Source organism: Saccoglossus kowalevskii, chromosome 10 (genome assembly GCF_978046115.1).
Source record: "Saccoglossus kowalevskii chromosome 10, keSacKowa6.1, whole genome shotgun sequence".
Taxonomy (NCBI): domain Eukaryota; kingdom Metazoa; phylum Hemichordata; class Enteropneusta; family Harrimaniidae; genus Saccoglossus; species Saccoglossus kowalevskii.
In genome coordinates this window covers 35872816-35898830 of record NC_140650.1, presented here as the reverse complement: position 1 = coordinate 35898830, position 26015 = coordinate 35872816, and the positions used below count along the sequence as shown (strand labels likewise).

The 26015-nt window shown below is 36.2% G+C and overlaps 1 protein-coding gene across 1 annotated transcript in view; it reads right to left on the bottom strand.

The window, feature by feature from the left end:
• LOC144344835 (uncharacterized) overlaps window positions 1–26015 on the bottom strand; it is a 51310-nt gene that overhangs the window by 8270 nt on the left and 17025 nt on the right. The window contains exons 3-5 of the mRNA XM_085504686.1: window positions 8659–8805; window positions 8084–8320; window positions 6646–7797 (exon numbers count right to left, since the gene is read on the bottom strand). Of these exons, the coding sequence (XP_085360812.1) occupies window positions 6646–7797; window positions 8084–8320; window positions 8659–8805 (1536 nt within the window). The remainder of the gene's footprint in view (window positions 1–6645; window positions 7798–8083; window positions 8321–8658; window positions 8806–26015) is intronic.

The window sequence follows — 26015 nt, the reverse complement described above, 5'->3', positions numbered from 1 at the left end:
CTATTTTATCAGGTTTGTTATTTTAAAAGCAATAAAACAGGAAGAAATAGTAAGAATACATTATAATTGGGACAATATTAGCAATTCATTTAACATTTTCAACAATCAGTTGATATGTTATTTACATCAAATAATTGAGTCACCATCTACCACTAATAATTATGAGGTCATTCCAAAGAGCAATCAAAATGAAATGCTTTGTCAGCACTTGTCAATCGAATCAAACTTCAATGTTGGTAAGGTTACAGCCACTTTTAATATGGCTGCTAGTATACATGGCCTCAAACCACGTCACACTAAATGGCCTCAAACCACGTCACACTAAATGGCCTCAAACCACGTCACACTAAATGGCCTCAAACCACGTCACACTAAATGGCCTCAAACCACGTCACACTAAATGGCCTCAAACCACGTCACACTAAATGGCCTCAAACCACGTCACACTAAATGGCCTCAAACCACGTCACACTAAATGACCAGCCCACAGTTCGTATGATGGGTTGAGAACGCCATTTGAAAATAAATGCCTGTAACATAAGTTATGATTGGATGCCATCCTAAGCCTGTATCAAAAAATTGTATAATTTGTCAGTGGCTGCGAATTTGTTTCATACTAACCAGCAATATCACCAGCTTATTGGCAGACAATAATTAGGTGATTTCTCGTTCATTGCGAAATCTCACTTACTACATCAACGACATAGACGAAGCCGAATGCCTGCCGCAAAAATCGATCTACTGTCTTCCTGAAAGCAACACAGCTGTATTGTCACTCAATTAGCTGAGAATAAATTCAGGACCACAGTAAAATAAACAAGGGCTTCCACCTGTATGTGTAGATTGAGATTCCACACCTGTATGTGTGGATTGAGATTCCACACCTGTATGTGTGGATTGAGATTCCACACCTGTATGTGTGGATTGAGATTCCACACCTGTATGTGTGGATTGAGATTCCACACCTGTATGTGTGGATTGAGATTCCACACCTGTATGTGTGGATTGAGATTCCACACCTGTATGTGTGGATTGAGATTCCACACCTGTATGTGTGGATTGAGATTCCACACCTGTATGTGTGGATTGAGATTCCACACCTGTATGTGTGGATTGAGATTCCACACCTGTATGTGTGGATTGAGATTCCACACCTGTATGTGTGGATTGAGATTCCACACCTGTATGTGTGGATTGAGATTCCACACCTGTATGTGTGGATTGAGATTCCACACCTGTATGTGTGGATTGAGATTCCACACCTGTATGTGTGGATTGAGATTCCACACCTGTATGTGTGGATTGAGATTCCACACCTGTATGTGTGGATTGAGATTCCACACCTGTATGTGTGGATTGAGATTCCACACCTGTATGTGTGGATTGAGATTCCACACCTGTATGTGTGGATTGAGATTCCACACCTGTATGTGTGGATTGAGATTCCACACCTGTATGTGTGGATTGAGATTCCACACCTGTATGTGTGGATTGAGATTCCACACCTGTATGTGTGGATTGAGATTCCACACCTGTATGTGTGGATTGAGATTCCACACCTGTATGTGTGGATTGAGATTCCACACCTGTATGTGTGGATTGAGATTCCACACCTGTATGTGTGGACTGAGATTCCACACCTGTATGTGTGGACTGAGATTCCACACCTGTATGTGTGGACTGAGATTCCACACCTGTATGTGTGGACTGAGATTCCACACCTGTATGTGTGGACTGAGATTCCACACCTGTATGTGTGGACTGAGATTCCACACCTGTATGTGTGGACTGAGATTCCACACCTGTATGTGTGGACTGAGATTCCACACCTGTATGTGTAGACTGAGATTCCACACCTGTATGTGTAGACTGAGATTCCACACCTGTATGTGTAGACTGAGATTCCACACCTGTATGTGTAGACTGAGATTCCACACCTGTATGTGTGTAGACTGAGATTCCACACCTGTATGTGTGGATTGAGATTCCACACCTGTATGTGTGGATTGAGATTCCACACCTGTATGTGTGGATTGAGATTCCACACCTGTATGTGTGGATTGAGATTCCACACCTGTATGTGTGGATTGAGATTCCACACCTGTATGTGTGGATTGAGATTCCACACCTGTATGTGTGGATTGAGATTCCACACCTGTATGTGTGGATTGAGATTCCACACCTGTATGTGTGGATTGAGATTCCACACCTGTATGTGTGGATTGAGATTCCACACCTGTATGTGTGGATTGAGATTCCACACCTGTATGTGTGGATTGAGATTCCACACCTGTATGTGTGGACTGAGATTCCACACCTGTATGTGTGGACTGAGATTCCACACCTGTATGTGTGGACTGAGATTCCACACCTGTATGTGTGGACTGAGATTCCACACCTGTATGTGTGGACTGAGATTCCACACCTGTATGTGTGGACTGAGATTCCACACCTGTATGTGTGGACTGAGATTCCACACCTGTATGTGTGGACTGAGATTCCACACCTGTATGTGTAGACTGAGATTCCACACCTGTATGTGTGGACTGAGATTCCACACCTGTATGTGTGGACTGAGATTCCACACCTGTATGTGTGGACTGAGATTCCACACCTGTATGTGTGGATTGAGATTCCACACCTGTATGTGTGGATTGAGATTCCACACCTGTATGTGTGGATTGAGATTCCACACCTGTATGTGTGGATTGAGATTCCACACCTGTATGTGTGGATTGAGATTCCACACCTGTATGTGTGGATTGAGATTCCACACCTGTATGTGTGGACTGAGATTCCACACCTGTATGTGTGGACTGAGATTCCACACCTGTATGTGTGGACTGAGATTCCACACCTGTATGTGTGGACTGAGATTCCACACCTGTATGTGTGGACTGAGATTCCACACCTGTATGTGTGGACTGAGATTCCACACCTGTATGTGTGGACTGAGATTCCACACCTGTATGTGTGGACTGAGATTCCACACCTGTATGTGTGGACTGAGATTCCACACCTGTATGTGTGGACTGAGATTCCACACCTGTATGTGTAGACTGAGATTCCACACCTGTATGTGTAGACTGAGATTCCACACCTGTATGTGTAGACTGAGATTCCACACCTGTATGTGTGTAGACTGAGATTCCACACCTGTATGTGTGTAGACTGAGATTCCACACCTGTATGTGTGGATTGAGATTCCACACCTGTATGTGTGGATTGAGATTCCACACCTGTATGTGTGGATTGAGATTCCACACCTGTATGTGTGGATTGAGATTCCACACCTGTATGTGTGGATTGAGATTCCACACCTGTATGTGTGGATTGAGATTCCACACCTGTATGTGTGGATTGAGATTCCACACCTGTATGTGTGGATTGAGATTCCACACCTGTATGTGTGGATTGAGATTCCACACCTGTATGTGTGGATTGAGATTCCACACCTGTATGTGTGGATTGAGATTCCACACCTGTATGTGTGGATTGAGATTCCACACCTGTATGTGTGGACTGAGATTCCACACCTGTATGTGTGGACTGAGATTCCACACCTGTATGTGTGGACTGAGATTCCACACCTGTATGTGTGGACTGAGATTCCACACCTGTATGTGTGGACTGAGATTCCACACCTGTATGTGTGGACTGAGATTCCACACCTGTATGTGTGGACTGAGATTCCACACCTGTATGTGTGGACTGAGATTCCACACCTGTATGTGTGGACTGAGATTCCACACCTGTATGTGTAGACTGAGATTCCACACCTGTATGTGTGGACTGAGATTCCACACCTGTATGTGTGGATTGAGATTCCACACCTGTATGTGTGGATTGAGATTCCACACCTGTATGTGTGGATTGAGATTCCACACCTGTATGTGTGGATTGAGATTCCACACCTGTATGTGTGGATTGAGATTCCACACCTGTATGTGTGGATTGAGATTCCACACCTGTATGTGTGGATTGAGATTCCACACCTGTATGAGTGGATTGAGATTCCACACCTGTATGAGTGGATTGAGATTCCACACCTGTATGTGTGGACTGAGATTCCACACCTGTATGAGTGGACTGAGATTCCACACCTGTATGTGTAGACTGAGATTCCACACCTGTATGTGTAGACTGAGATTCCACACCTGTATGTGTAGACTGAGATTCCACACCTGTATGTGTAGACTGAGATTCCACACCTGTATGTGTAGACTGAGATTCCACACCTGTATGTGTAGACTGAGATTCCACACCTGTATGTGCAGACTGAGATTCCACACCTGTATGTGCAGACTGAGATTCCACACCTGTATGTGTAGACTGAGATTCCACACCTGTATGTGTAGATTGAGATTCTACACCTGTATGTGTAGATTGAGATTCCACACCTGTATGTGTAGATTGAGATTCCACACCTGTATGTGTAGATTGAGATTCCACACCTGTATGTGTAGATTGAGATTCCACACCTGTATGTGTAGATTGAGATTCCACACCTGTATGTGTAGATTGAGATTCCACACCTGTATGTGTAGATTGAGATTCCACACCTGTATGTGTAGATTGAGATTCCACACCTGTATGTGTAGATTGAGATTCCACACCTGTATGTGCAGACTGAGATTCCACACCTGTATGTGTAGACTGAGATTCCACACCTGTATGTGTAGATTGAGATTCTACACCTGTATGTGTAGATTGAGATTCCACACCTGTATGTGTAGATTGAGATTCCACACCTGTATGTGTAGATTGAGATTCCACACCTGTATGTGTAGATTGAGATTCCACACCTGTATGTGTAGATTGAGATTCCACACCTGTATGTGTAGATTGCGATTCCACACCTGTATGTGTAGATTGCGATTCCACACCTGTATGTGTAGATTGAGATTCCACACCTGTATGTGTAGATTGAGATTCCACACCTGTATGTGTAGATTGAGATTCCACACCTGTATGTGTAGATTGAGATTCCACACCTGTATGTGTAGATTGAGATTCCACACCTGTATGTGTAGATTGAGATTCCACACCTGTATGTGTAGATTGAGATTCCACACCTGTATGTGTAGATTGAGATTCCACACCTGTATGTGTAGATTGCGATTCCACACCTGTATGTGTGGATTGAGATTCCACACCTGTATGTGTGGATTGAGATTCCACACCTGTATGTGTGGATTGAGATTCCACACCTGTATGTGTGGATTGAGATTCCACACCTGTATGTGTGGATTGAGATTCCACACCTGTATGTGTGGATTGAGATTCCACACCTGTATGTGTGGAATGAGATTCCACACCTGTATGTGTGGATTGAGATTCCACACCTGTATGTGTGGATTGAGATTCCACACCTGTATGTGTGGATTGAGATTCCACACCTGTATGTGTGGATTGAGATTCCACACCTGTATGTGTGGATTGAGATTCCACACCTGTATGTGTGGATTGAGATTCCACACCTGTATGTGTGGATTGAGATTCTACACCTGTATGTGTAGATTGAGATTCCACACCTGTATGTGTAGATTGAGATTCCACACCTGTATGTGTAGATTGAGATTCCACACCTGTATGTGTAGATTGAGACTCTACACCTGTATGTGTGGATTGAGATTCTACACCTGTATGTGTGGATTGAGATTCTACACCTGTATGTGTGGATTGAGATTCTACACCTGTATGTGTGGATTGAGATTCTACACCTGTATGTGTGGATTGAGATTCCACACCTGTATGTGTGGATTGAGATTCCACACCTGTATGTGTGGATTGAGATTCCACACCTGTATGTGTGGATTGAGATTCCACACCTGTATGTGTAGATTGAGATTCCACACCTGTATGTGTAGATTGAGATTCCACACCTGTATGTGTGGATTGAGATTCCACACCTGTATGTGTAGATTGAGATTCTACACCTGTATGTGTAGATTGAGATTCTACACCTGTATGTGTAGATTGAGATTCTACACCTGTATGTGTAGATTGAGATTCTACACCTGTATGTGTAGATTGAGATTCTACACCTGTATGTGTGGATTGAGATTCTACACCTGTATGTGTGGATTGAGATTCTACACCTGTATGTGTGGATTGAGATTCTACACCTGTATGTGTAGATTGAGATTCTACACCTGTATGTGTGGATTGAGATTCTACACCTGTATGTGTAGATTGAGATTCTACACCTGTATGTGTGGATTGAGATTCCACACCTGTATGTGTAGATTGAGATTCTACACCTGTATGTGTCGATTGAGATTCTACACCTGTATGTGTCGATTGAGATTCTACACCTGTATGTGTAGATTGAGATTCCACACCTTTATGTGTGGATTGAGATTCCACACCTGTATGTGTGGATTGAGATTCTACACCTGTATGTGTGGATTGAGATTCTACACCTGTATGTGTGGATTGAGATTCTACACCTGTATGTGTAGATTGAGATTCTACACCTGTATGTGTAGATTTAGATTCTACACCTGTATGTGTAGATTGAGATTCTACACCTGTATGTGTAGATTGAGATTCCACACCTGTATGTGTAGATTGAGATTCTACACCTGTATGTGTAGATTGAGATTCTACATTTAATTTGGATAGAGGGAAAAAAACACTTACCATCAAGATCATCCGAACTTTGTCCACAATAATCACTTTTGCTACTCATCTCAAAGTTAATATCATTTTCATCGTCTGAATCATCAGAAGACTGATTTTCAAGCCGAGAAAATTTCACTGAATTATTGCTTATTGCTTTTAATGTCCATTTAGAAGGAGTGTACTCATCTTCTTTGGTGGGTGTGTCTGTCTGCTTCTGTGGAGATGGCATAGTTTGTTTAAACAATGATTCCTTCCTGGGTGATGATGATTCTGTCTCTGGAGTGGGTTGGCAAGTTGGCCCTGTTGATTTATAATGCAACTTAGAATCTATGTTTAGTTTGGGCAATGATGGACATGGTGAAAGCTTGTTTTCTGGAGTACTAGTTTCAAGTGGAGGTGACAACTGTACACCTTCGTCTAAAGGGAATTTCACACATGGATCAACAGTTAATAATTGATCAGATTCAGTGAAGGAAGAACTAACAACTGTTTCAGTTTTTACTAGACATGACAGCTGTCCAGCATCAACACTACCCATGGATTCAGAGGACTGGCTTGGTTTTATATTTCTTTTCTCATTCTCTGTAGATTTAGTAATTGTCTTCACACGACAGTCTTGTTTGATTCTACGAAGATTTGATAATTTGTCATTATATTCTTGCCTTTCTTTTGCAGTGGGAGATCTATTTTCATTTCTCCATGGTTTAGGCACCCATACTCTGCCTGTGAATGCTGTTGATGGAAGTGTAGGTTTACTTGCCATGGGACAGACATTTGGAAATATTTGTATTGAATCAAATCCAACAGCACTAGTTTTACTTGCAGACTCTGGACTTTTTGTGATCATTTTCACTTTTCCCATTGGAAGCCTGACAATCTTTGATGGCAGTGTAGGAACTTTGAAACCATCCACAGGATCCTCATCATCTGAGGAATGAACAACCCTAGAGTTTGATGTTACACTTATTGTTAATTTCTGGCATGCTCCAAGATATGTTCCAGTTTTAGAGATGACAGAACCATTATTATTATTTTCATCCTTTTGCGCAATAGGGTATTGAATCTGGCTCGCACCCACTTCATCACTGAGGGAGGAACCCAAAACAGACACAATAGGGTGTTGGATCTGGCTCACACCCACTTCATCACTGAGAGAAGAACCCAAATCAGCTGCAATGAAACAATAGTTTTAATAATTGATAATATTATTATTTATACATCTGACACCGGAAAGAATAGAATTTTGCAGTGGATAAAATTTCAGATGTTCAAAAGAGTGGCTCCGTTTATGGAATTCTTCTGAGCTGGGACATAAAATGGTCACCATTCAGACTTTAAGATATCATGGAGACACCATAGTATTCAGTTTGCATATATAGTAGACTTTTATTGCTACTGTACTGATAGAAATACTGTATTTCTAAAGATGCAATAATTATTATTATTATATACATACCTGAACTAGAGTCAGTAGCTGCACCCTTAGGTGGAGAGTCTTCTGGTTCAGTTTTAATAATCACATTTTTAAATGGCTTGCTTCCCACTTTGACAATATTTTTCTTTTCCGATACCAAATTATTGTCTATATTTTTTGGTTGTGGTTGACTGACTACTGGTTCTTTAACTGCATTTGACAAACTTGCTGACTTCTTTTCTTGTATACATTTAGGTTGTGTACTGCTACAGCGGTTAACTGCATTGAAGAACAACTTTGTTAATTTCTTAGCATAATTGTAATTAGAAAAGCATGGCAAACAAATTTGGATAAAAACAAGCCATTGTCACAGCGCCCTCTGTTCTTGACATGACAAATGAAATGTCAGCATTTATATGCTCCTTATTTAAATTTGAATATATTGCGAATCCAAAGAATAGTGCATTGTGGGGTAGTTACGCAAGATGTGCTTTATGAGTTGAGTTTGATTCTGTCATAACTATCACACAAAACACTATGATTTGGATTTGCGATATGATCTATAGCTGTCGGTCAATGTACTATCTTGGGTTGTACTGTTATGCAAATCAACCTACCTGAACATGTAGAAGTATGGCTCTTTAGACTTGTATTCCTTGTGACAGAAGATTTCCGATGTTTTTCATTTCTGATCTCGTCCAGCGATTTGACTTTGTAGGAAAATTGACCACCTGAGTGAGTGACTTTATACGAAGGTTGATTACCTGGGTGAGTGGATCGTACACAACTTTAATCACAACAATTCAAGATGTGGAAGACTAAAAATAACTCAATTACTGTTACATAACTTCCCTGGCCATGGCCACATTTAACTAGTTTAGGGTATTAATAAGTTTAATATTCTTGTTAGATACTGTATATGGTCATGTTACTTCATTATATTGGACTATGATTTGTAATGAAAAAAAAAGGCTATTCTTGTAGCACACACACATTTGATGTAACAATAACGCAATTCTTTATTAGGCATGTGCACTTGTTGTTTTGGTACGTACATGTACAATCATTACACACTAGTACTAGTTTTTTTTCGACATATGAATATGAATATTTCGAACAAATACCGTTGTGTCTGCCACCAACAATTTTTATTTCATGATGAAACATAATCTGTTTTGGTCATCAGTTTTGACTGTCAAACAGCAATATTAAAAGTAAATGATTTCATCCCTATTTTATTCCCAAGATATTGTTTATTAAAATATGCCTGTAAAACACAGATGTATGTTATTGCATGGAAATGTGGTGACCTGAGCACACTAAGGTTAAAGCTATTTGAGTCAAATTCAAATGTGTGGCCAAGCACAATAAAAACACTAAGGTTAAAGCTATTTGAGTCAAATTCAAATGTGTGGCCAAGCACAATAAAAACACTAAGGTTAAAGCTATTTGAGTCAAATTCAAATGTGTGGCCAAGCACAATAAAAACACTAAGGTTAAAGCTATTTGAGTCAAATTCAAATGTGTGGCCAAGCACAATATAAACACTAAGGTTAAAGCAGTTTGAGTCAAATTCAAATGTGTGGCCAAGAACAATAAAAACACTAAGATTAAAGCTATTTGAGTCAAATTCAAATGTGTGGCCAAGCACAATAAAAACATTAAGATTAAAGCTATTTGAGTCAAATTCAAATGTGTGGCCAAGCACAATAAAAACACTAAGGTTAAAGCAGTTTGAGTCAAATTCAAATGTGTGGCCAAGAACAATAAAAACACTAAGATTAAAGCTATTTGAGTCAAATTCAAATGTGTGGCCAAGCACAATAAAAACACTAAGATTAAAGCTATTTGAGTCAAATTCAAATGTGTGGCCACGCACAATAAAAACACTAAGGTTAAAGCTATTTGAGTCAAATTCAAATGTGTGGCCAAGCACATTAAAAACACTAAGATTAAAGCAGTTTGAGTCAAATTCAAATGTGTGGCCAAGCACAATAAAAACACTAAGGTTAAAGCAGTTTGAGTCAAATTTAAATGTGTGGCCAAGAACAATAAAAACACTAAGGTTAAAGCTATTTTAGTCAAATTCAAATGTGTGGCCAAGCACAATAAAAACACTAAGATTAAAGCAGTTTGAGTCAAATTCAAATGTGTGGCCAAGCACAATAAAAACACTAAGATTAAAGCTATTTGAGTCAAATTCAAATGTGTGGCCAAGCACAATAAAAACACTAAGATTAAAGCAGTTTGAGTCAAATTCAAATGTGTGGCCAAGCACAATATAAACACTAAGATTAACGCAGTTTGAGTCAAATTCAAATGTGTGGCCAAGCACAATAAAAACACTAAGATTAAAGCAGTTTGAGTCAAATTCAAATGTGTGGCCAAGCACAATATAAACACTAAGATTAACGCAGTTTGAGTCAAATTCAAATGTGTGGCCAAGCACAATAAAAACACTAAGATTAAAGCAGTTTGAGTCAAATTCAAATGTGTGGCCAAGCACAATAAAAACATTAAGATTAAAGCAGTTTGAGTCAAATTCAAATGTGTGGCCAAGCACAATAAAAACACTAAGGTTAAAGCTATTTGAGTCAAATTCAAATGTGTGGCCAAGCACAATAAAAACACTAAGGTTAAAGCTATTTGAGTCAAATTCAAATGTGTGGCCAAGCACAATAAAAACACTAAGGTTAAAGCTATTTGAGTCAAATTCAAATGTGTGGCCAAGCACAATATAAACACTAAGGTTAAAGCAGTTTGAGTCAAATTCAAATGTGTGGCCAAGAACAATAAAAACACTAAGATTAAAGCTATTTGAGTCAAATTCAAATGTGTGGCCAAGCACAATAAAAACATTAAGATTAAAGCTATTTGAGTCAAATTCAAATGTATGGCCAAGCACAATAAAAACACTAAGGTTAAAGCAGTTTGAGTCAAATTCAAATGTGTGGCCAAGAACAATAAAAACACTAAGATTAAAGCTATTTGAGTCAAATTCAAATGTGTGGCCAAGCACAATAAAAACACTAAGATTAAAGCTATTTGAGTCAAATTCAAATGTGTGGCCACGCACAATAAAAACACTAAGGTTAAAGCTATTTGAGTCAAATTCAAATGTGTGGCCAAGCACATTAAAAACACTAAGATTAAAGCAGTTTGAGTCAAATTCAAATGTGTGGCCAAGCACAATAAAAACACTAAGGTTAAAGCAGTTTGAGTCAAATTTAAATGTGTGGCCAAGAACAATAAAAACACTAAGGTTAAAGCTATTTTAGTCAAATTCAAATGTGTGGCCAAGCACAATAAAAACACTAAGATTAAAGCAGTTTGAGTCAAATTCAAATGTGTGGCCAAGCACAATAAAAACACTAAGATTAAAGCTATTTGAGTCAAATTCAAATGTGTGGCCAAGCACAATAAAAACACTAAGATTAAAGCAGTTTGAGTCAAATTCAAATGTGTGGCCAAGCACAATATAAACACTAAGATTAACGCAGTTTGAGTCAAATTCAAATGTGTGGCCAAGCACAATAAAAACACTAAGATTAAAGCAGTTTGAGTCAAATTCAAATGTGTGGCCAAGCACAATATAAACACTAAGATTAACGCAGTTTGAGTCAAATTCAAATGTGTGGCCAAGCACAATAAAAACACTAAGATTAAAGCAGTTTGAGTCAAATTCAAATGTGTGGCCAAGCACAATAAAAACATTAAGATTAAAGCTATTTGAGTCAAATTCAAATGTGTGGCCAAGCACAATAAAAACACTAAGATTAAAGCAGTTTGAGTCAAATTCAAATGTGTGGCCAAGCACAATAAAAACACTAAGAGTAAAGATATTTGAGTCAAATTCAAATGTGTGACCAAGCACAATAAAAACATTAAGATTAAAGCAGTTTGAGTCAAATTCAAATGTGTGGCCAAGCACAATAAAAACACTAAGATTAAAGCTATTTGAGTCAAATTCAAATGTGTGGCCAAGCACAATAAAAACACTAAGATTAAAGCAATTTGAGTCAAATTCAAATGTGTGGCCAAGCACAATAAAAACACTAAGGTTAAAGCTATTTGAGTCAAATTCAAATGTGTGGCCAAGCACAATAAAAACACTAAGGTTAAAGCTATTTGAGTCAAATTCAAATGTGTGGCCAAGCACAATAAAAACACTAAGGTTAAAGCTATTTGAGTCAAATTCAAATGTGTGGCCAAGCACAATAAAAACACTAAGGTTAAAGCTATTTGAGTCAAATTCAAATGTGTGGCCAAGCACAATAAAAACACTAAGGTTAAAGCTATTTGAGTCAAATTCAAATGTGTGGCCAAGCACAATAAAAACACTAAGGTTAAAGCTATTTGAGTCAAATTCAAATGTGTGGCCAAGCACAATAAAAAACACTAAGGTTAAAGCTATTTGAGTCAAATTCAAATGTGTGGCCAAGCACAATAAAAACACTAAGATTAAAGCAGTTTGAGTCAAATTCAAATGTGTGGCCAAGCACAATAAAAACACTAAGGTTAAAGCTATTTGAGTCAAATTCAAATGTGTGGCCAAGCACAATAAAAACACTAAGGTTAAAGCTATTTGAGTCAAATTCAAATGTGTGGCCAAGCACAATAAAAACACTAAGGTTAAAGCTATTTGAGTCAAATTCAAATGTGTGGCCACGCACAATAAAAACACTAAGATTAACGCAGTTTGAGTCAAATTCAAATGTGTGGCCAAGCACAATAAAAACACTAAGGTTAAAGCTATTTGAGTCAAATTCAAATGTGTGGCCAAGCACAATAAAAACACTAAGGTTAAAGCTATTTGAGTCAAATTCAAATGTGTGGCCAAGCACAATAAAAACACTAAGGTTAAAGCTATTTGAGTCAAATTCAAATGTGTGGCCAAGCACAATATAAACACTAAGGTTAAAGCTATTTGAGTCAAATTCAAATGTGTGGCCACGCACAATAAAAACACTAAGATTAACGCAGTTTGAGTCAAATTCAAATGTGTGGCCAAGCACAATAAAAACACTAAGGTTAAAGCTATTTGAGTCAAATTCAAATGAGTGGCCAAGCACAATAAAAACACTAAGGTTAAAGCTATTTGAGTCAAATTCAAATGTGTGGCCAAGCACAATAAAAACACTAAGAGTAAAGCTATTTGAGTCAAATTCAAATGTGTGGCCAAGCACAATAAAAACACTAAGAGTAAAGCAGTTTGAATCAAATTCAAATGTGTGGCCAAGCACAATATAAACACTAAGATTAACGCAGTTTGAGTCAAATTCAAATGTGTGGCCAAGCACAATAAAAACACTAAGGTTAAAGCTATTTGAGTCAAATTCAAATGTGTGGCCAAGCACAATAAAAACACTAAGGTTAAAGCTATTTGAGTCAAATTCAAATGTGTGGCCAAGCACAATAAAAACACTAAGGTTAAAGCTATTTGAGTCAAATTCAAATGTGTGGCCAAGCACAATAAAAACACTAAGGTTAAAGCTATTTGAGTCAAATTCAAATGTGTGGCCACGCACAATAAAAACACTAAGATTAACGCAGTTTGAGTCAAATTCAAATGTGTGGCCAAGCACAATAAAAACACTAAGGTTAAAGCTATTTGAGTCAAATTCAAATGTGTGGCCAAGCACAATAAAAACACTAAGGTTAAAGCTATTTGAGTCAAATTCAAATGTGTGGCCAAGCACAATAAAAACACTAAGGTTAAAGCTATTTGAGTCAAATTCAAATGTGTGGCCAAGCACAATATAAACACTAAGGTTAAAGCTATTTGAGTCAAATTCAAATGTGTGGCCACGCACAATAAAAACACTAAGATTAACGCAGTTTGAGTCAAATTCAAATGTGTGGCCAAGCACAATAAAAACACTAAGGTTAAAGCTATTTGAGTCAAATTCAAATGAGTGGCCAAGCACAATAAAAACACTAAGGTTAAAGCTATTTGAGTCAAATTCAAATGTGTGGCCAAGCACAATAAAAACACTAAGAGTAAAGCTATTTGAGTCAAATTCAAATGTGTGGCCAAGCACAATAAAAACACTAAGAGTAAAGCAGTTTGAATCAAATTCAAATGTGTGGCCAAGCACAATATAAACACTAAGATTAACGCTATTTGAGTCAAATTCAAATGTGTGGCCAAGCACAATAAAAACACTAAGGTTAAAGCTATTTGAGTCAAATTCAAATGTGTGGCCAAGCACAATAAAAACACTAAGGTTAAAGCTATTTGAGTCAAATTCAAATGTGTGGCCAAGCACAATAAAAACACTAAGGTTAAAGCTATTTGAGTCAAATTCAAATGTGTGGCCAAGCACAATAAAAAACACTAAGGTTAAAGCTATTTGAGTCAAATTCAAATGTGTGGCCAAGCACAATAAAAACACTAAGATTAAAGCAGTTTGAGTCAAATTCAAATGTGTGGCCAAGCACAATAAAAACACTAAGGTTAAAGCTATTTGAGTCAAATTCAAATGTGTGGCCAAGCACAATAAAAACACTAAGGTTAAAGCTATTTGAGTCAAATTCAAATGTGTGGCCAAGCACAATAAAAACACTAAGGTTAAAGCTATTTGAGTCAAATTCAAATGTGTGGCCACGCACAATAAAAACACTAAGATTAACGCAGTTTGAGTCAAATTCAAATGTGTGGCCAAGCACAATAAAAACACTAAGGTTAAAGCTATTTGAGTCAAATTCAAATGTGTGGCCAAGCACAATAAAAACACTAAGGTTAAAGCTATTTGAGTCAAATTCAAATGTGTGGCCAAGCACAATAAAAACACTAAGGTTAAAGCTATTTGAGTCAAATTCAAATGTGTGGCCAAGCACAATATAAACACTAAGGTTAAAGCTATTTGAGTCAAATTCAAATGTGTGGCCACGCACAATAAAAACACTAAGATTAACGCAGTTTGAGTCAAATTCAAATGTGTGGCCAAGCACAATAAAAACACTAAGGTTAAAGCTATTTGAGTCAAATTCAAATGTGTGGCCAAGCACAATAAAAACACTAAGGTTAAAGCTATTTGAGTCAAATTCAAATGTGTGGCCAAGCACAATAAAAACACTAAGAGTAAAGCTATTTGAGTCAAATTCAAATGTGTGGCCAAGCACAATAAAAACACTAAGAGTAAAGCAGTTTGAATCAAATTCAAATGTGTGGCCAAGCACAATATAAACACTAAGATTAACGCAGTTTGAGTCAAATTCAAATGTGTGGCCAAGCACAATAAAAACACTAAGAGTAAAGCAGTTTGAGTCAAATTCAAATGTGTGGCCAAGCACAATAAAAACACTAAGAGTAAAGCTATTTGAGTCAAATTCAAATGTGTGGCCAAGCACAATATAAACACTAAGATTAACGCAGTTTGAGTCAAATTCAAATGTGTGGCCAAGCACAATATAAACACTAAGATTAACGCAGTTTGAGTCAAATTCAAATGTGTGGCCAAGCACAATAAAAACACTAAGAGTAAAGCAGTTTGAGTCAAATTCAAATGTGTGGCCAAGCACAATAAAAACACTAAGAGTAAAGCTATTTGAGTCAAATTCAAATGTGTGGCCAAGCACAATATAAACACTAAGATTAACGCAGTTTGAGTCAAATTCAAATGTGTGGCCAAGCACAATAAAAACACTAAGATTAAAGCAGTTTGAGTCAAATTCAAATGTGTGGCCAAGCACAATATAAACACTAAGATTAACGCAGTTTGAGTCAAATTCAAATGTGTGGCCAAGCACAATAAAAACACTAAGATTAAAGCAGTTTGAGTCAAATTCAAATGTGTGGCCAAGCACAATAAAAACATTAAGATTAAAGCAGTTTGAGTCAAATTCAAATGTGTGGCCAAGCACAATAAAAACATTAAGATTAAAGCAGTTTGAGTCAAATTCAAATGTGTGGCCAAGCACAATAAAAACACTAAGATTAAAGCAGTTTGAGTCAAATTCAAATGTGTGGCCAAGCACAATAAAAACATTAAGATTAAAGCAGTTTGAGTCAAATTCAAATGTGTGGCCAAGCACAATAAAAACACTAAGATTAAAGCCGTTTGAGTCAAATTCAAATGTGTGGCCACGCACAATAAAAACACTAAGGTTAAAGCTATTTGAGTCAAATTCAAATGTGTGGCCAAGCACAATAAAAACACTAAGGTTAAAGCTATTTGAGTCAAATTCAAATGTGTGGCCAAGCACAATAAAAACACTAAGGTTAAAGCTATTTGAGTCAAATTCAAATGTGTGGCCAAGCACAATAAAAACACTAAGGTTAAAGCTATTTGAGTCAAATTCAAATGTGTGGCCAAGCACAATAAAAACACTAAGGTTAAAGCTATTTGAGTCAAATTTAAATGTGTGGCCAAGCACAATAAAAACACTAAGGTTAAAGCTATTTGAGTCAAATTCAAATGTGTGGCCAAGCACAATAAAAACACTAAGGTTAAAGCTATTTGAGTCAAATTCAAATGTGTGGCCAAGCACAATAAAAACACTAAGGTTAAAGCTATTTGAGTCAAATTCAAATGTGTGGCCAAACACAATAAAAAACACTAAGGTTAAAGCTATTTGAGTCAAATTCAAATGTGTGGCCAAGCACAATAAAAACACTAAGATTAAAGCAGTTTGAGTCAAATTCAAATGTGTGGCCAAGCACAATAAAAACACTAAGGTTAAAGCTATTAGAGTCAAATTCAAATGTGTGGCCAAGCACAATAAAAACACTAAGGTTAAAGCTATTTGAGTCAAATTCAAATGTGTGGCCAAGCACAATAAAAACACTAAGGTTAAAGCTATTTGAGTCAAATTCAAATGTGTGGCCACGCACAATAAAAACACTAAGATTAACGCAGTTTGAGTCAAATTCAAATGTGTGGCCAAGCACAATAAAAACACTAAGGTTAAAGCTATTTGAGTCAAATTCAAATGTGTGGCCAAGCACAATAAAAACACTAAGGTTAAAGCTATTTGAGTCAAATTCAAATGTGTGGCCAAGCACAATAAAAACACTAAGGTTAAAGCTATTTGAGTCAAATTCAAATGTGTGGCCAAGCACAATATAAACACTAAGGTTAAAGCTATTTGAGTCAAATTCAAATGTGTGGCCAAGCACAATAAAAACACTAAGGTTAAAGCTATTTGAGTCAAATTCAAATGTGTGGCCAAGCACAATATAAACACTAAGGTTAAAGCTATTTGAGTCAAATTCAAATGTGTGGCCACGCACAATAAAAACACTAAGGTTAAAGCTATTTGAGTCAAATTCAAATGTGTGGCCAAGCACAATAAAAACACTAAGATTAAAGCAGTTTGAGTTAAATTCAAATGTGTGGCCAAGCACAATAAAAACACTAAGGTTAAAGCTATTTGAGTCAAATTCAAATGTGTGGCCAAGCACAATAAAAACACTAAGATTAAAGCAGTTTGAGTCAAATTCAAATGAGTGGCCAAGCACAATAAAAACACTAAGAGTAAAGATATTTGAGTCAAATTCAAATGTGTGGCCAAGCACAATAAAAACACTAAGATTAAAGCTATTTGAGTCAAATTCAAATGTGTGGCCAAGCACAATAAAAACACTAAGATTAAAGCAGTTTGAGTCAAATTCAAATGTGTGGCCAAGCACAATATAAACACTAAGATTAACGCAGTTTGAGTCAAATTCAAATGTGTGGCCAAGCACAATAAAAACACTAAGGTTAAAGCTATTTGAGTCAAATTCAAATGTGTGGCCAAGCACAATAAAAACACTAAGGTTAAAGCTATTTGAGTCAAATTCAAATGTGTGGCCAAGCACAATAAAAACACTAAGATTAAAGCAGTTTGAGTCAAATTCAAATGAGTGGCCAAGCACAATAAAAACACTAAGAGTAAAGATATTTGAGTCAAATTCAAATGTGTGGCCAAGCACAATAAAAACACTAAGATTAAAGCTATTTGAGTCAAATTCAAATGTGTGGCCAAGCACAATAAAAACACTAAGATTAAAGCAGTTTGAGTCAAATTCAAATGTGTGGCCAAGCACAATATAAACACTAAGATTAACGCAGTTTGAGTCAAATTCAAATGTGTGGCCAAGCACAATAAAAACACTAAGATTAAAGCAGTTTGTGTCAAATTCAAATGTGTGGCCAAGCACAATATAAACACTAAGATTAACGCAGTTTGAGTCAAATTCAAATGTGTGGCCAAGCACAATAAAAACACTAAGGTTAAAGCTATTTGAGTCAAATTCAAATGTGTGGCCAAGCACAATAAAAACACTAAGGTTAAAGCTATTTGAGTCAAATTCAAATGTGTGGCCAAGCACAATAAAAACACTAAGGTTAAAGCTATTTGAGTCAAATTCAAATGTGTGGCCAAGCACAATAAAAACACTAAGGTTAAAGCTATTTGAGTCAAATTCAAATGTGTGGCCACGCACAATAAAAACACTAAGATTAAGGCAGTTTGAGTCAAATTCAAATGTGTGGCCAAGCACAATAAAAACACTAAGGTTAAAGCTATTTGAGTCAAATTCAAATGTGTGGCCAAGCACAATAAAAACACTAAGGTTAAAGCTATTTGAGTCAAATTCAAATGTGTGGCCAAGCACAATAAAAACACTAAGGTTAAAGCTATTTGAGTCAAATTCAAATGTGTGGCCAAGCACAATAAAAACACTAAGGTTAAAGCTATTTGAGTCAAATTCAAATGTGTGGCCACGCACAATAAAAACACTAAGATTAAGGCAGTTTGAGTCAAATTCAAATGTGTGGCCAAGCACAATAAAAACACTAAGGTTAAAGCTATTTGAGTCAAATTCAAATGTGTGGCCAAGCACAATAAAAACACTAAGGTTAAAGCTATTTGAGTCAAATTCAAATGTGTGGCCAAGCACAATAAAAACACTAAGATTAAAGCTATTTGAGTCAAATTCAAATGTGTGGCCAAGCACAATATAAACACTAAGGTTAAAGCAGTTTGAGTCAAATTCAAATGTGTGGCCAAGCACAATAAAAACACTAAGGTTAAAGCAGTTTGAGTCAAATTCAAATGTGTGGCCAAGCACAATAAAAACACTAAGAGTAAAGATATTTGAGTCAAATTCAAATGTGTGGCCAAGCACAATAAAAACATTAAGATTAAAGCAGTTTGAGTCAAATTCAAATGTGTGGCCAAGAACAATAAAAACACTAAGATTAAAGCTATTTGAGTCAAATTCAAATCTGTGGCCAAGCACAATATAAACACTAAGATTAAAGCAATTTGAGTCAAATTCAAATGTGTGGCCAAGCACAATAAAAACACTAAGATTAAAGCAGTTTGAGTCAAATTCAAATGTGTGGCCAAGCACAATAAAAACACTAAGAGTAAAGATATTTGAGTCAAATTCAAATGTGTGACCAAGCACAATAAAAACATTAAGATTAAAGCAGTTTGAGTCAAATTCAAATGTGTGGCCAAGCACAATAAAAACACTAAGATTAAAGCTATTTGAGTCAAATTCAAATGTGTGGCCAAGCACAATAAAAACACTAAGATTAAAGCAATTTGAGTCAAATTCAAATGTGTGGCCAAGCACAATAAAAACACTAAGAGTAAAGATATTTGAGTCAAATTCAAATGTGTGGCCAAGCACAATAAAAACACTAAGATTAGAGCTATTTGAGTCAAATTCAAATGTGTGGCCAAGCACAATAAAAACACTAAGATTAAAGCAGTTTGAGTCAAATTCAAATGTGTGGCCAAGCACAATATAAACACTAAGATTAACGCAGTTTGAGTCAAATTCAAATGTGTGGCCAAGCACAATAAAAACACTAAGATTAAAGCAGTTTGAGTCAAATTCAAATGTGTGGCCAAGCACAATATAAACACTAAGATTAACGCAGTTTGAGTCAAATTCAAATGTGTGGCCAAGCACAATAAAAACACTAAGATTAAAGCAGTTTGAGTCAAATTCAAACGTGTGGCCAAGCACAATAAAAACATTAAGATTAAAGCAGTTTGAGTCAAATTCAAATGTGTGGCCAAGCACAATAAAAACACTAAGATTAAAGCAGTTTGAGTCAAATTCAAATGTGTGGCCAAGCACAATAAAAACACTAAGATTAAAGCAGTTTGAGTCAAATTCAAATGTGTGGCCAAGCACAATAAAAACACTAAGAGTAAAGATATTTGAGTCAAATTCAAATGTGTGGCCAAGCACAATAAAAACACTAAGATTAAAGCTATTTGAGTCAAATTCAAATGTGTGGCCAAGCACAATAAAAACACTAAGATTAAAGCAGTTTGAGTCAAATTCAAATGTGTGGCCAAGCACAATATAAACACTAAGATTAACGCAGTTTGAGTCAAATTCAAATGTGTGGCCAAGCACAATAAAAACACTAAGATTAAAGCAGTTTGAGTCAAATTCAAATGTGTGGCCAAGCACAATAAAACACTAAGATTAAAGCAGTTTGAGTCAAATTCAAATGTGTGGCCAAGCACAATAAAAACATTAAGATTAAAGCAGTTTGAGTCAAATTCAAATGTGTGGCCAAGCACAATAAAAACACTAAGATTAAAGCTATTTGAGTCAAATTCAAATGTGTGGCCAAGCACAATAAAAACACTAAGATTAAAGCAGTTTGAGTCAAATTCAAATGTGTGGCCACGCACAATAAAAACACTAAGGTTAAAGCTATTTGAGTCAAATTCAAATGTGTGGCCAAGCACAATAAAAACACTAAGGTTAAAGCTATTTGAGTCAAATTCAAATGTGTGGCCAAGCACAATAAAAACACTAAGGTTAAAGCTATTTGAGTCAAATTCAAATGTGTGGCCAAGCACAATAAAAACACTAAGGTTAAAGCTATTTGAGTCAAATTCAAATGTGTGGCCAAGCACAATAAAAACACTAAGGTTAAAGCTATTTGAGTCGGCAGAGCTCCAGAAGGAGTACCTACACTTTATGCAATTTTTTTAAAATTATGCTAATTTATTCATGACGTTGCAGTTTCTGTGCTCATGAATATTCATTAATTTGTGGCTCAATACATTTTAAAAGGGGTGATATATTATTTTTGGGGGAAGAGTTAGAAAGGGGGATTAGCAATCCTTAGGGGGTCAATACAAAAGAAGGGACGCATTTGGAGAGCAGCCATGCTCGTCGTGTCTGTTGTTGCACGTGACCTACAGCTGTCAACTGTGTTCGTTCTTCGACTGTGTTCGTTCTTCGACGATTTCGACTGGCTTCCATGTGGGGTAGTATTCTTGTGTTCTGTTTTCCTGACTTGAGTTTTTGAATCCGCTGTTTATGTTTTTAACGTCTTTCATGTCTTTTGTAGGAGTGTCCAATCCGTGATTCGAACTTGCGATCTTTGAGTTCCCAGCGCACTGTCTTGTCCACTGTACCACGAGTGTCTTCACACAGGAGTTAGGATTTAAGTCCTATTCATAATAGCACTGTCTTCACTAGCATTCAAAAATCTAACTAAACATACTGGATTCGAACCAGCGATCGCTCACATTGCTGACATAGTACAAATCAACTGAGCTATGTGGGTGGTCATGCAAATTAAATAATTTGTTGTCATATTTAGCTTTATTGCCAAATGGTGTTTGCGAGAAAAAGATGGGCAGGCAAGGGAATTGAACCCAGGTCCTCCTGATCACTATGTAAAGAACTGACCCACAAGACCACAATGGATTAACTGGATGTGTTTGCATTTGATAAGACTATATAGTGTGTATATATATAGAAATACAACATATTTCTATTATTGAGTTACAATTGTCCAAAAAATTGCCAATTTTGTGTTTTTACTTGTGTAAACTATATGCATGCCATAACCCGTTAGTGTACATCTTGCCAATTGGGTGTTTGCCATTTGCGTTGCCCATACCTGACCCGACCCTAACCCTAATGTCAAGACACGTTCCTGTTAATAATTCCGTTGCCCATACCTGACCCGACCCTAACCCTAATGCCAAGACACGTTCCTGTTTATAATTGCTCAATAATGCAACTCTGTTGTGCACTGTCTGCGGGTACTGTAAAATGACTAATTTTCATTGGGTTTAATTTTCACTGATTTACCATTTCAGGCATATTAAGTGGGTTTTAAATTCACGGTTTCGTCATTTAGATAATGTGTTCTATGCTAAATTGTACATATTCACTGTGTTTTAATTTAGCGCATTTTCCAGTCAGCGAAATAAGCTAAATTAAAACCCAGTGAATAATTACCCCATTTACAGTAAGTTGCATTGATGTCAACTGATTAAACAAGTCGCATTTAAGTAATTTCCACTATTAACAAGTGGTTAAATTGTGACAATAAATGTGTGGACAAATATTTGAGATTAATTTTGGTGTAGACAACTCTCGTTTAATTATTTTACACCATTACAAGTTGTTAACGTGAGAGAATAAATGTATGGACAAATATTTTAGACTTATTTTGGTGTAGACAGCTATCGTTTAATTATTTTACACCATTACAAGTTGTTAAATTGAGAGAATAAATGTGCGGACAAATATTTTAGACTTATTTTGGTGTAGACAACTCTCGTATAATTATTTTACACCATTATAAGTTGTTAACGTGAGAGAATAAATGTATGGACAAATATTTTAGACTTATTTTGGTGTAGACAGCTATCGTTTAATTATTTTACACCATTACAAGTTGTTAAATTGAGAGAATAAATGTGCGGACAAATATTTTAGACTTATTTTGGTGTAGACAACTCTCGTATAATTATTTTACACCATTATAAGTTGTTAACGTGAGAGAATAAATGTATGGACAAATATTTTAGACTTATTTTGGTGTAGACAGCTCTCGTTTAATTATTTTACACCATTACAAGTTGTTAAATTGAGAGAATAAATGTGCGGACAAATATTTTAGACTTATTTTGGTGTAGACAACTCTCGTTTAATTATTTTACACCATTACAAGTTGTTAAATTAAGAGAATAAATGTCTCAACAAATATTAAATACTTAGTTTGATGTAAACAACTCACGTTTGATTAATTCCCACAATTACAGGTTGTTAAATTGAAAGAATAAATGTGCGGACAAATATTTTAGACTTATTTTGGTGTAGACAGCTCTCGTTTAATTATTTTACACCATTACAAGTTGTTAAATTGAGAGAATAAGTGTGCGGACAAATATTTTAGACTTATTTTGGTGTAGACAGCTATCGTTTAATTATTTTACACCATTACAAGTTGTTAACGTGAGAGAATAAATGTATGGACAAATATTTTAGACTTATTTTGGTGTAGACAGCTCTCGTTTAATTATTTTACACCATTACAAGTTGTTAAATTAAGAGAATAAATGTCTCAACAAATATTAAATACTTAGTTTGATGTAAACAACTCACGTTTGATTAATTCCCACAATTACAGGTTGTTAAATTGAAAGAATAAATGTGCGGACAAATATTTTAGACTTATTTTGGTGTAGACAGCTCTCGTTTAATTATTTTACACCATTACAAGTTGTTAAATTGAGAGAATAAGTGTGCGGACAAATATTTTAGACTTATTTTGGTGTAGACAGCTATCGTTTAATTATTTTACACCATTACAAGTTGTTAAATTGAGAGAATAAATGTGCGGACAAATATTTTAGACTTATTTTGGTGTAGACAACTCTCGTTTAATTATTTTACACCATTACAAGTTGTTAACGTGAGAGAATAAATGTATGGACAAATATTTTAGACTTATTTTGGTGTAGACAGCTATCGTTTAATTATTTTACACCATTACAAGTTGTTAAATTGAGAGAATAAATGTGCGGACAAATATTTTAGACTTATTTTGGTGTAGACAGCTCTCGTTTAATTATTTTACACCATTACAAGTTGTTAAATTGAGAGAATAAATGTGCGGACAAATATTTTAGACTTATTTTGGTGTAGACAACTCTCGTTTAATTATTTTACACCATTACAAGTTGTTAAATTGAGAGAATAAATGTATGGACAAGTATTTGAAACTTATTTTGGTGTAGACAACTCTCATTTGATTAATTCCAACAATTACAAGTTCTTAAATTGACAGAATGAATGTATGGACAAATATTGACCATTATATTTGTGAGTAAATACCTGTTGTTTAATTAATTTCCACCTCTACAAGGTTGAGAGAATAAATGTGTCGACAAATATTTGATACTTATTTAGGTGTAAGAACTCGTGTTTGACCAACTTCCACCATTGCAAGTTGTTAAAATAATGAAATAAATATACTGGTATCATTGGATATTTGATTTAATTGTGAAACTTTCTAACAAAATGTTAACTGCTGGCTTCGAACCCTCAATCAACAATTCCGCAGACACGGTATAAATTCCACAACACCACAGAAGATATTCGTCTGTTGCCTGAATTGTTTTCGTAATATAGGGAACGCCATCGACACTTTAACAAAACTTACCTTGACTTGGGTCTTGTTTATCTCTTGTCACAATCTGGAAACTGTTGAACAAATTGCGCGTCGTCCAGTTTAAGACGTTAGTTATTTTATTATTTATTCATTCAGTTTTGTATGGTGGAGTTTTGTGAGGTTTATTATTTTTTTGCGACGTTCTTTGTTTACTTGTTTACGGTTTGAGAGATTTCAGTTTATTTGATTTACGTTTTTACGGTAGCTCTGAGCGGGACTCGAACCCACTGTCTTTTCAAGCTAATTTTGTTTTATTTTGATGGCACGCTTGTGTACCACGCCACGACGTTGGTCGTTAAGTGGTGTTCATTTTTCTAACTACTCCAGTGTTCCGATGAGTTGAACGGAAAAGCCAAAACGATTGCTGGTTTCTGATTGCTTCGGTTCTGGTGAGTGTGTATCTAGTGTGATTCGAACCCATGTCGTTTGTATTGGGCGTTTTTTTATTTTCCATGTTAGCTATGCCGTAATATGCAACCACTTCCCCGTTTTATTGTGATTTTGAGTGTTTAATGATGTCTTCCTCACCCGTCATGCCATGACCCAGTTTCAACCACACGGCCATTTTGCAACACAGTTCGTGACCCTCGGCGTCACCCGACTGACTATATGAGCGTTCTGTTCAACTGTTAAGCTAGGATTTATTACCGTTATTATCATTATATTGTCACGTGATTTGTTTTACCTTATGTGTAATGTCTTAAGTATCTTTATTGTAATTTGTATATACCAATTCGTATATACCGAGGAAACGACCCCGATTGAAGGTCATGTATTTTATGACGTCACCAATTCGTGTGTAGGTACTGCTTCTAGATCTGTGCCTTTGAGTCAAATTCAAATGTGTGGCCACGCACAATAAAAACACTAAGATTAAAGCAGTTTGAGTCAAATTCAAATGTGTGGCCAAGCACAATAAAAACACTAAGGTTAAAGCTATTTGAGTCAAATTCAAATGTGTGGCCAAGCACAATAAAAACACTAAGATTAAAGCTATTTGAGTCAAATTCAAATGTGTGGCCAAGCACAATAAAAACACTAAGGTTAAAGCTATTTGAGTCAAATTCAAATGTGTGGCCACGCACAATAAAAACACTAAGGTTAAAGCAGTTTGAGTCAAATTCAAATGTGTGGCCAAGCACAATAAAAACACTAAGGTTAAAGCTATTTGAGTCAAATTCAAATGTGTGGCCAAGCACAATAAAAACACTAAGGTTAAAGCTATTTGAGTCAAATTCAAATGTGTGGCCAAGCACAATAAAAACACTAAGGTTAAAGCTATTTGAGTCAAATTCAAATGTGTGGCCAAGCACAATAAAAACACTAAGGTTAAAGCTATTTGAGTCAAATTCAAATGTGTGGCCAAGCACAATAAAAACACTAAGATTAAAGCTATTTGAGTCAAATTCAAATGTGTGGCCACGCACAATAAAAACACTAAGGTTAAAGCAGTTTGAGTCAAATTCAAATGTGTGGCCAAGCACAATAAAAACACTAAGGTTAAAGCTATTTGAGTCAAATTCAAATGT